The 12,468-nt window shown below is 43.6% G+C and overlaps 1 protein-coding gene across 1 annotated transcript in view; it reads left to right on the top strand.

The window, feature by feature from the left end:
* The first annotated feature begins 10,810 nt into the window (after positions 1-10,810).
* The window catches only part of STMN2 (stathmin 2), a 46,200-nt gene continuing 44,542 nt past the window's right edge, over positions 10,811-12,468 (top strand). Inside the window, exon 1 of the mRNA XM_040432401.1 lies at positions 10,811-10,908. Within this exon, the coding sequence (XP_040288335.1) occupies positions 10,890-10,908 (19 nt within the window). The 5' untranslated portion in view covers positions 10,811-10,889. The remainder of the gene's footprint in view (positions 10,909-12,468) is intronic.

The raw sequence follows: 12,468 nt of genomic DNA, 5'->3' as shown, positions 1-12,468 counted from the left end.
TCAATTGGCCAATTCCTTTTGGTCCCTTTAAAAACAGAATCCCACATGTAAAGGAGCTGAAACTCCTAAATTATTCATCCAATATTGATGTGGATACCCTCAAATCAACGCTACAAGTCTGGACTTTATGTCCATGTCCGTTATATAACTATAACTTAAATATGTCTTAGTAAACAGGTAAAAAAACTAAATTTGTGTCAGTGTCCAAATATATATGGACCTAACTGTATATATTTGAGGTTTATTTTGCTGTTAACCCTTGCTGTGTTACAAGAAAAAATTGATTAACATAAAAAATCTACCAAAAAAGTGAAATTTTGAAATTTCACCTCCATTTTCCTTTAATTCTTGTGGAACACCTCAAGGGTTAAAAAAGTTTGTAACATCAGTTTTGAATCATTTTAGGGGTGTAGTTTCTAAAATGGGGTCATTTATGGGTAGTTTCAATTACGTAAGCCCCTCAAAATCACTTTATAACTGAATTGGTGCTTTAAAAAATGGTTTTGGAAATGTAGTTGAAAATTTGAAAAATAGCTTCTAAACTTCTAAGGCCTCTTTCACACGGGCGTTGCGGGAAAATGTGCGGGTGCGTTGCGGGAACACCCGCGATTTTTCCGCATGAGTGCAAAACATTGTAATGCGTTTTGCACTCGCGTGAGAAAAATCACGCGCGTTTGGTACCCAAACCCGAACTTCTTCACAGAAGTTCGGGCTTGGGATCGGTGTTCTGCAGATTGAATTATTTTCCCTTATGGTTATAAGGGAAAATAATAGCATTCTGAATACAGAATGCATAGTAAACTAGCACTGGAGGGGTTAAAAAAATAAAATTAACTCACCTTAATCCACTTACTGGCGCTGCCGGCATCTCGTGTGTCTCCTTCTGTGCTGAACAGGACCTGTGGTGAGCATTCATTCCAGGACCTTTGATGACGTCACTCCGGTCATCACATGATCCATCACCATGGTAAAAGATCATGTGAAGTACCATGTGATGACCGGAGTGACGTCATCAAAGGTCCTGTAACTGTACTTAATGCTCACCACAGGTCCTATTCAACAAAGTAGACAGAAGGAGATGCCGGGCTACGCGATCAAGTGGACTAAGGTGAGTTAAATTTTTTATTTTTTTTTTAACCCCTCCAGTGCTGTTTTACTATGCATTCTGTATTCAGAATGCTATTATTCTCCCTTATAACCATGTTATAAGGGAAAATAATAATGATCGGGTCTCCATCCCGATCGTCTCCTAGCAACCGTGCATGAAAATCGCACCGCATCCGCACTTGCTTGCGGATGCTTGCGATTTTCACGCAACCCCATTCACTTCTATGGGGCCTGCGTTGCGTGAAAAATGCACAAAGAGGAGCATGCTGTGATTTTCACGCAACGCACAAGTGATGCGTGAAAATCACCGCTCATGTGCACAGCCCCATAGAAATGAATGGGTCAGTATTCAGTGCGGGTGCAATGCGTTCACCTCCCGCATCGCATCCGCGCGGAATACTCGCTCGTGTGAAAGGGGCCTAAGCCTTTTAACGTCCTAAAAAAATAAAATGACATTTACAAAAGTATGCCAACATAAGGCAGACATACTGTATAAGGAATGTTGATTGATAACCATTTTATAAGGTATTACTACCTGTCTTAAAAGTAGAGAAATTCAAATTTAGAAAATTGAAAATTTTTCAAAATTTTTGGTAAGGGCACTTTCACACTAGCGTTTTTGTTTTCCGGTATTGAGTTCTGTCCTCGGGGCTCAATACCCGAAAAAAACTGAGTTTTATCCTAATGCATTCTGAATGTAGAGTATTCCGTTCAGTATGCATCAGGATGCATCAGTTCAGTCCCTCTTACGTTTTTTGGACGGAAAAAATGCTGCAGTTTTCTCTCCGGCCAAAATTACTGAACAATTGCCGGAATGCCGGATCCGGCATTAATTTACATTGAAGGGTATTAGTGCCAGATCCGGCATTAAGTGTTCCGGCAAAACAGACTTTTAAAAATGCAAAAAAAATAGAATACCGGATCCGGACCTTTAAAAATCCCCCCAAAAAATATAATACCGGATCCGTTTTTTCCGGATGACACCAAAGAGATGGATCCGGTATTTCAATGCATTCATCAGACAGATCCGCATCCGGATCCATCTGACAAATGCCATCCTTTTGCGTCCGGATTGCCGGATCGGGCAGGCAGTTCCGGCGATGGAACTGTCTGACGGAATCCTCTGCCACAAGTGTGAAAGTACCCTAAATTTTGGATTATTTTATAAATAAAGCTGAAATATATCGGCTCAAATTTACCACTGTCATGAAGTACAATGTTTCACGAGAAAACAGTCTCAGAATGGCTTGGATAAGTAAAAGCGTTCCAAAGTTATTACTACATAAAGTGACACATGACTGAAATTGCTAAATCAGGTAAACTACAGCTATGCGTCTATGAAAACAGGTTAATAGGAAGGTTGCTGGTGACAGATTCCCTTTAAGCTGCAAGCATATTAAATAAACGTTGATCAAACCCACCAATTTCTGAACATCTGAGATTTATGACCTCTCAACTATGCCACCAGTGGTGGCAACAATCTGAACTTGTTTTTCTGTCCGAATCTTTTGTTCTCTATAGGATAAGTTGCTGCCAGACACTGGTTCTTCAAAACACATGTATGCTCAGACAAGCCTAGCATGCATGTGTATGGAGGGTCGGGAGAGATAGCTGTCAGACGAATAAACCAACATCTGTCCAATGTATATGGCTAGCCTTAGCCTTACAGTGTTACCAGAGTATCAATGACAACATACCGACACACCAAGAGCTAATATAATGAATTCATGAATTCCTCTTCCATTTTCAATACCCACATGTTAAAACTAGAGGTGGGATGACCAATCCGTCGAATCCATGAATCCCTCGAATCTTGTTGGATTCGAGGGATTCGTGAACTCGAATCCCGACCTCATTTACTAAATTCAAATCCGACGAATCCATGACAGCGGGGACCGATGCAGTCCCTGTGTTCTAATTCACCGGCCCCGATCACTGTAGTATAATCTTATGATCTAACCTGCATTGTTAAGATATAATAATCCATCTGTATTACTTAAATTACAACATTAAGTTCCGTAGCAGAGAGGAGGGAGGAGGCAGGCCGGGAGGACGGGCGGGCGGCGCGTCACCCACTACGTCACGTGCCTGCACTGCCCACTTTATGAATGAAGCAGGCGGAACGGGCGCGTGACGTAGTGATGCGCCGCCGACCCGTCCTCCCGGCCTGCCTCCTTCCTCCTCTCTGCTACGGAATTTAATGTTGTAATGTAAGTAATACAGATGGATTATTATTTCTTATCCATATCCATATGCCGGCCCCCAGCCCCTGTATTGGGGGTCATTCACACTGCAGGGACACTGTTATGGGGGGGATCTGTGGATGGCACATAGCATAAGATGCTATATATGTGTCATCCACATATCCCCCCCATCACAGTGCCATCCAGAGATCCCCATAACAGTGCCATCCAGAGATCCCCCATAACAGTGCCATCCACAGATCCCCCAGAACAGTGCCATCCACAGATCCCCCATAACAGTGCCATCCACAGATCTCCCATAACAGTGCCATCCACAGATCCCCCCCCCCCCATAGCAGTGTCATCCACAGATCCCCCCTTAAGTGTTTGGATCATTTTGTTTCTTAGACCGTTCACACAATTCTTATGTACAGGATTCGTAGGATTCGAGATTCGAAAGATTCGATAGATTCGAGAACCTTTTCGGATTCTGATTCTAAAAAAATTGGATTCGTCCCACCTCTAGTTAAAACAATTAAATATTATGAATGTAATATTGTGTATAGTATGCAATATTATACTTCACCTAGTTGCAAGAGGAAATTATGAAAATAGTGCAGTGGCTGGGTTTGGGGAAACCCCAGGGCCGCTCTCGGTCCCCTGGACACTATCAAGGTATCAGCATGTGTTGCTGCTCTCCTGAAGGGATGGTTAGGCATGGGGTACCGCAGTGGGAAATAAGTCCAGAGAGTCAGGGTCTGCAGTTAACCAGTGTGCTTCTTTACTAGAGGACCTCAAGTGCAAAACAATACAGATAAGACACTGAGTTGGCTTCTCCAGTCTCCTCCCAGGCAGAAGAAGGTTTCATACTGAGAAAATGCCTGAGCAAGCTGTCTCTCTCTCTTAGAAGCCTAGTACCCTGGCCAAAGGCTGCTTGTCCAGGGTCTGTGGCTCAGTCGTTTTGCTTGCTTCCTGGTTAACGGGCTGATAACCCTGGGTCTGTAGCTCAGCATCCCCATCTTAATGTCTTTTTTGGTCATTCATGCAGTCTTCAGAAAACTAGGAGTTCCGACTGATCTCGTTATATACAGTTTCTAGCTGAACTAGAACCTTCTAGTGCAAGGGCTGGACTGAAGAGACACAGCCTAAACAGAAACATTGTTACAATTTCTGTTTATCATAGACTTGTATAGAGTTTCAATGCAAATCTATGGGAACTAATAAGCAGTTTTTCCAGACATAAACAAGTCTTCAGACATAAACAACACAGCTGAACCATAATGCAATAAAACATAACTACTATATGTCATGGTTATCTATCCATTAGATGGCACAGTTATGGAAATGGTTTACACTTCATGACTTATAATGAAGTCTGCAAAGAAAGAACTGGAGGTTAGTCAGCACATCCCAATGCGCAGGTGCACATTGCAAAAAATGCAACAGCGCTCTGCAATCACAAATAATCAAGTAAATACAATAGAGCTATACTCACTATGGAAAATGTACTAACTAGTGCTACATTATAAATGTGAATTTCTTGGCAAATACACTTTGTACAAGATTATTTGTGCCTGTTCACCAACGACAAGGCGATCTCTTTAGGACAGGAACCTACACTAAATACTACCTTCGCTAGTGCCATACTGGCTTCCATTGCATGCCGAGCCTATACTGTATTATACTTCTTTTGGTGCCACAATGGCCTCAATTAAATTCAGGTTCCACATTTCATGCTGAGCCCACACTATATTATATCAGCATGGATGTGGGACCTGCGTTCCTAAAATTGAATGGAGTCAGCATCACCCACGCCACCTGCGATACTAAGCAGGCTGGTCACCATCGCGGCCTGCTATTTGGTGCTCCCTCCGTCGCCAGATGTTTTGCTCCATGTGACAGGGAGATGCAGCGGTGACCGGGCAAGGATCCAGAGGGATGAGGGTGCCAGGGAGCAGGTAAGTGTGCTCTGGAGGAGGTGCCAGGGCATTCTGGGGGTCATTATAAGGATTGGATAACCCCTTTAAATGTAAATAAGACAATTTAGGTCCAAATGCCAATTGTAATTAAACTCCTAGTATGGCACAAGGTAATATATGTCTATTTGCACATATGCAAATGGTGTTTATTTTCTGCATGCAGCACACAGCTGCTATGTACTATTTCCACCGACAACCTGACTCCCTATATATGAAGTGGTATACGAATCCTATTCATGTTCACTAATGACATTTACATATCGCACAACATATAATTTGTCGTCTGAACCATGACCATCCCAGCCCGGTGCAGACATGTTACCACCTCAGTCACTAATTGCTGCTGGATTACAATAGAAAGGAATTTATGTTTTACATTTCCGATGCAGATAATGACATGCGGAGAAGCATGGTTCAACTAAATGATCACTGTGGTTTTATGCAAGCGGCGCTCTGACTTCCATGTATTCAATATGCCATATGTGTCTTATTAGAATAATGTCCTGTCATTTCCTCAGTGTCTGGATGGTGCGGCGAGCTTGTCTCTTTTTTGTATTACCAGCAGATTATCCAGCCTCTCATTTAAATATTTTAATTAATGTGTTGCTGTATGTAAATGTTATGTTTAAAGAATGTTTTTCTTCTTAGCTACATCTTCCACATGAAATGTACAATGTTAATAAGCTTTGGGGTTAATCGGTCACAAAATTAATTACAGGCAGCTTTGTTATTAAGCCAGATATAGATTTACTTTAGGCCTTATGCACGCGACCGTGTTCGATTTGCAAAATACGGATGCGGCACGTGTGCATGGTCCATTTTGTTGCTGACCCATAGACTTTAATGGGTCTATGGTCTCAAGTATAGGACATGTTCTATTGTTTGCAGAATGGACATCCGGATGCGGGAAACACTCAGAAGGGGTTCAAAGGGTGAATACTATGAAACCACCAGAATAACGCCCTTAGGGATCATGCACACACACGACCATATGTATTTTGCAGTCCGCAAAACACAGATCCGCAAAAATACGGATGACGTCTGTGTGACCCGTGTTGCATCCGTTGTTTTTTTTTTGTGGATATATTGTAACGATGCCTATCCTTGTCTGCAAAATGGACAAGAATAGGACATGTTCTATCTTTTTTGCGGGGCTACGGACCGGACATACGGATGCAGAAAACACACAGAAGGGGTTTAAAGGGTGAATACCATGGAACCACAAGAATAATACCCGTAGGGTTTATGCACACGACCGTATCTATTTTGCGGTCCGCAAAATACGGATCCGCAAAAATACGGATGAAGTCCTTGTGACATCCATGTTGCATCCGTTTTTTTGCCGATCCATTGTAACAATGCCTATCCTTGTCTGCAAAATGGACAAGAATAGGACATGTTCTATTTTTTTTGGCGGGGCTACGGACCACACTTTCACATTGGCGTTTTGGCTTTCCGTTTGTGAGATCCGTTCAGGGCTCTCACAAGCGGTCCAAAACGGATCAATTTTTCCCTAATGCATTTTGAATGGAAAAGGATCCGCTCAGAATGCATCAGATTGTCTCCGTTCTGTCACCATTCCGCTTTGGAGACTGACGCCAAAACACTGCTTGCAGCGTTTTGGTGTCCATCTGACGAAACTGAGCCAAACGGATCCGTCCTGGCACACAATGTAAGTCAATGGGGACGGATCCGTTTTCTATGACACAATCTGGCACATTAGAAAACGGATCCGTCCTCCATTGACTTTCAATGGTGTTCAAGACGGATCCGTTTTGGCTATGTTAAAGATAATGCAAACGGATCCGTTCTGAACAGATGCAGACGTTTGTATTATCTGAACGGATCCGTCTGTGCAGATCCATGACGGATCCTCACCAAACGCGAGTATGAAAGTAGCTTAATCGCCCCGATGTACATAGCCCCTAGCGAATTCCTTTCAGTATCTAAAGCTCTGCACTGAAATACCCTTTCTTTCTCTATTTTCTCGCCCCTGTTTCAGACCGGAAAACATGTAATTTAATGCAACAACATCCCCTATAATTTACATAAATCAATATACAAAAGTAAACGCACCAGTCTGTGTTGGGGGTGTTCTAATAAGCAGTGAGGGCTAGTGACAAATTGCTTCCTACTCATAATCCTCTCGGAGCAGAGGAAGCAAACAGATAATGCGATTAGCCGTAAAAAGCCATTATATAAACCATACATCCTGAAATAAAAGTCTGGATCCCATACGCTGTATGGTCCAAGTCGTGAGATATAGTACAGTATTTTGATATCTATTTCAAATTGTGAAAATGTAGCCGCAAACTTCCTATTTTGGAGGGGGTATGATGTTTAAGCATAAAGAGCAATGCAGCTTCCAGATCCTGGGAGAAAGGGAATCCCAGCTACATTCTGGGAGGAAAAGACCCCCTGCAAAATCCTAGGAGGATGGGACCCCCAGCTACATCCTAGGAGGATGGGAGCCCCAGCTACATCCTGGAAGGAAGGGACCCCCAGCTACATCCTAGGAGGAAGGGACCCCCAGCTACACCTTAGAAGGAAGGGACCCCCAGCTACATCTTAGAAGGAAGGGACCCCCAGCTACATCTTAGAAGGAAGGGACCCCCAGCTACATTCTGGGAGGAAGAGACCTCCAGCTACATCCTAGGAGGATGGGACCCCCAGCTGCATCCTAGGAGGATGGGACCCCCAGCTACATCCTAGGAGGATGGGACCCCCAGCTACATCCTAGGAGGAAGGGACCCCCAGCTACATCCTAGTAAGAAGGGACCCCCAGTTACATCCTAGGAGGAAGGGACCCCCAGCTACATCCTAGGAGGTAGGGACCCCCAGCTACACCTTAGAAGGAAGGGACCCCCAGCTACACCTTAGAAGGAAGGGACCCCCAGCTACATCTTAGAAGGAAGGGACCCCCAGCTACATCCTAGGAGGACGGGACCCCCAGCTTCATCCTAGGAGGACGGGACCCCAGCTACATTCTGGAAGGAAGAGACCTCCAGCTACATCCTAGGAGGATGGGACCCCCAGCTACATCCTAGGAGGACGGGACCCCCAGCTACATCCTAGGGGGACGGGACCCCCAGCTATATCCTAGGAGGAAGGGACCCCCAGCTACATCTTAGAAGGAAGGGATCCCCAGCTACATCTTAGGAGGAAGGGATCCCCAGCTACACCTTAGAAGGAAGGGACCCCCAGCTACATCCTAGGAGAAAGGCACCCCCAGCTACATCCTAGGAGGAAGGGACCCCCAGCTACATCTTAGAAGGAAGGGACCCCTAGCTACATCCTAGGAGGAAGGGACCCCCAGCTACATCCTAGGAGGAAGGGACCCCCAGCTACATCTTAGAAAGAAGGGACCCCTAGCTACATCCTGGGAGGAAGGGACCCCCAGCTACATCCTATGAGGAAGGGACCCCCAGCTACATCTTAGAAGGAAGGGAACCCTAGCTACATCCTGGGAGGAAGGAACCCCCAGCTACATTCTATGAGGAAGGGACCCCCAGCTACATCTTAGAAGGAAGGGACCCCTAGCTACATCCTAGGAGGAAGGGACCCTTAGCTACATCCTAGGAGGAAGGGACCCCCAGCTACATCTTAGAAAGAAGGGACCCCTAGCTACATCCTGGGAGGAAGGGACCCCTAGCTACATTCTATGAGGAAGGGACCCCCAGCTACATCTTAGAAGGTAGGGACCCCAGCACCATCTTAGAAGGTAGGGACCCCAGCACTATCTTAGAAGGTAGGGACCCCAGCACTATCTTAGAAGGTAGGGACCCCCAGCTACATCTTAGAAGGAAGGGACCCCCAGCTACACCTTAGAAGGTAGGGACCCCCCGCTACATCTTAGAAGGTAAGGGTATTTTCTAACTATGACCGCCCTCATTCACATTCAGATCTAACGTTTTGGCTTTTTTCAGGAGAAAACATCCAAAAGCCTAGCATCCATCCCCCCCAATATCCCCTGCTTATGTTATTAATGTGCAAAACAACCGTGTGATTTACTGACGGAGAACTGAGCATGTGCCAGGGTGTGGTCAGCAGCCCAGAGCCGAGCGCCCGCAGGCACACAATGCTGCACGTTACAGTGTGAAGCCGGTGTCTTTTGTCTTTCTGAAGCCTGCGCCTATTATCTGTGCCTTACAAGACCTGGCTTTTCACTCTGATTACTGCCTTCTCTCCCGAGACATTCCACACAGTGGAGGAAGGGTTAATCACGCCTTTCCACACCAGCTACTGGGCATTGCCAAATGCACTGTAAAGTGGTCTCCAGCTGGGAATGTGCTGTGGCAGGGTTGCTAAATGAAAGATGGAAATAAGACTTGTCTCCAATCTGGTAGTATGAGAATATCAGTCATTCAGGTTCCTCATACGTATATACTGTATATATATATATATATATATAGAGAGAGAGAGAGAGAGAGAGAGAGAGAGAGAGAGTGAGAGAGATTAAATGTGAAGATAAAGAGATGAAACCTATAAATGGGTCCCTGTGTCACAGTGTGATTCTGTATACCTTTAAATGTACATAGTATCCAATATACTATACCTTTATGTATATATATATAAATATAGATAGCTGTAGATATATTTACATAAAGGTATACTATATACGGTACTATGTATATTTAAATATATATTATTATAGCAGTTATAGCAGCAGGGTGGCTCAGTGGTTAGCACTATTGCAGCCCCGGGGTCCTAGATCCGAATCCGACCAAAGACAACACCTACACAGAGTCTGTATGTTCTCCCCGTGTTTGTGTCGGTTTCCTCCGGGTCTCCTCTCACACTCCAAAGACATCCTGATAAAGAACTTAGATTGTGAGCCCCACTGGGGAAAGCTAGTGATAATGTCTTTAAAGCGTATATACATATATCTAGTAACCATAAGCATAAAGACGTTACGCTGGTATAAGCAGCCTCCCGTGTTGCAGTGTGATTCCGTATACCGTCACACCTACAATGAGGCTGCACTTATTCGCCTGCGGCCTTGGTGGAGCCGCTCCAGATCAGCATTCAGCGCAGCTTTCAGCACCAAGGACAGCTCCGTCAGGTCAATCCTTACACAAAGAGGAGAAAATACAGTGTTCTAATTTGATGATGATATAAACTCGATCACTGAAGGACACATTATATGATTCTAGATCATATGCACATGAATCCATACATAGAACTTAGGACTATATATATATATGTATATTAGCTCTGATGACTTATGTCGTGGTAAACTGTGCATAATGTAGACTTGCCGGTAGCATCTGACTTTCATTTTTTATTCTTTTTTTTTATGGAATGTACTATTGCACTAAAAGGGGGTGTTTTGGAGATAGTCAAGTCGAGCTTCATCATTCTATTTTATCTCTCGGTCCTATTGGCGGATTAATATTTAATGCTTAGAGATTGAAGCTTCACATGAGTCATATCAGGGGACCACCGGAGCCAATCTGCTTCAGCCTAGGACTGCTAATTATTCATGGGCTCCTGCCTCTTGCTCTTTCTCCTGCACAGCCCCACAGTGCTGACTCAGTGCCTTATTCAGTCTTTTCTCCCTCTCCACTGCTGTAGCTGGATCTCTTGCCATCACAACCTCCGAGCATCTATAGACATCAACATGGCCAAAACAGCAATAGGTAAGGACGGGAGCCCATCCTATATACTCTGTGTTATAGCTTAACCATGAGGCAGGTTTATTGGATCCTATTATAAAGTGTCATAGGAATTGTTGCAAGATTGATGCTATATATATATGTTCTTTCTATTGTGCAAGTAGTGTATATATATATATATAATCAGTGTTTATATTGTCTGTATACCAGTCTAGTTTATTCTTCAGATCTAGTCATATTAATGCTGCAGAATAAATGGACAGTGAATTATTGTTAGACACAGACACACCCAATATATGGATTCATATGTGGAGGAGATGCAATGAAAGTGATTTTATTTATTTTTTTGTCCTATTATTTCACGTGATTTCCTATATTGCTGATAATATAACCTGCTTTGCACTGAGTTCAGTAATCCGTAGGGTGAGGCAATGCTATACAAAGGATATAGGGCACCTGCACTTCTATACTGCTGGCTCTATAGCACAATGCAGACAGACCCCACCCATCTGCCTCCTTTCTTGTTCACAGGCAGCTCCTCTATGTGAAGCACTTTGCAACGTCTCAATGGGTTTCTGCTGCCCTCTTGCTATTAGAAAGGCTGCAGACTCATCTACCAGACAATCCATTCGTCTTACCAAAGTAAAAAATCAACATATTCCACTTATGCAGAACTGATTTCATGTCCATTTTCGGCATCACATTCATTTATTTTGCTTTTGTGCCTACGTAGGTCAGGAATCTATCATCAGCCCATATAGCTTTATCATTCCCTCTGCATGTAGAAGGCTGAAGATTACTACATGTATAAATATTTTCGTTTTATGTTGCAAATATTTAGACAAATAAGAGGTCTTTTTCAACATATAATTCATGTTGTAAACTGAATTGTGCCAGAGTCTAATGTGTAAGGACTGGACCTAAATTGGGTTGACATAGCTGCTCTTCTTATTGCATTTTAGATCATCACTGCACTTAAAAAAAAAAATCATATAAGTGCTAGTGCCTTGTGAGGCATGCCCCATCATTGACAATTAGTAAGTCGTCTTGACTCTCTAGCACCAGTACTGAGGGGTCCAGTGGAGGGGAGGCCAGAATGGCAGATTTAGATGTAAATGTGGTCAACCTGGAGCTATGGGAGTCTGGCCAGCCCTGCAGTACTAAGCATGCCACCCCTCCCTATTGCAGCAATATAGTGATCAGTATTGATAATTTGCAGTCCCTTAGAAACTGATGACTGTTTTATGAATTCCATGGATGTGCATAGCTGTCACTGTATGATATATGGCTTCACATCTCGTCAATCTTGAATGTCTCTGGGCATCTTGGAGATGTCTCAGATCGTTAAAATTGTCCATCAGGCTTAATGATTCAGTTCCACAAGTATGTCTTCTAATTGGATCTCCTCTGGAAGACTGTAAATTCATACGTTAAAATACTGTCTACTCTTAGTTACAAAGATGTAAGATTTTTTTATTTTTATTCTTGTCACTTATATTATGGAATCAGTCATTAAGGCATACAAATGACTTAATAGCCAATAAGTTCAAAACCATCTAAAGACTTTATATGAAATGCGATTAA

This window comes from Bufo bufo, chromosome 5 (assembly GCF_905171765.1).
Source record: "Bufo bufo chromosome 5, aBufBuf1.1, whole genome shotgun sequence".
NCBI lineage: Eukaryota > Metazoa > Chordata > Amphibia > Anura > Bufonidae > Bufo > Bufo bufo.
Note: the sequence above shows the minus strand (reverse complement) of the source record. Positions and strands in the feature narration are given on the sequence as shown.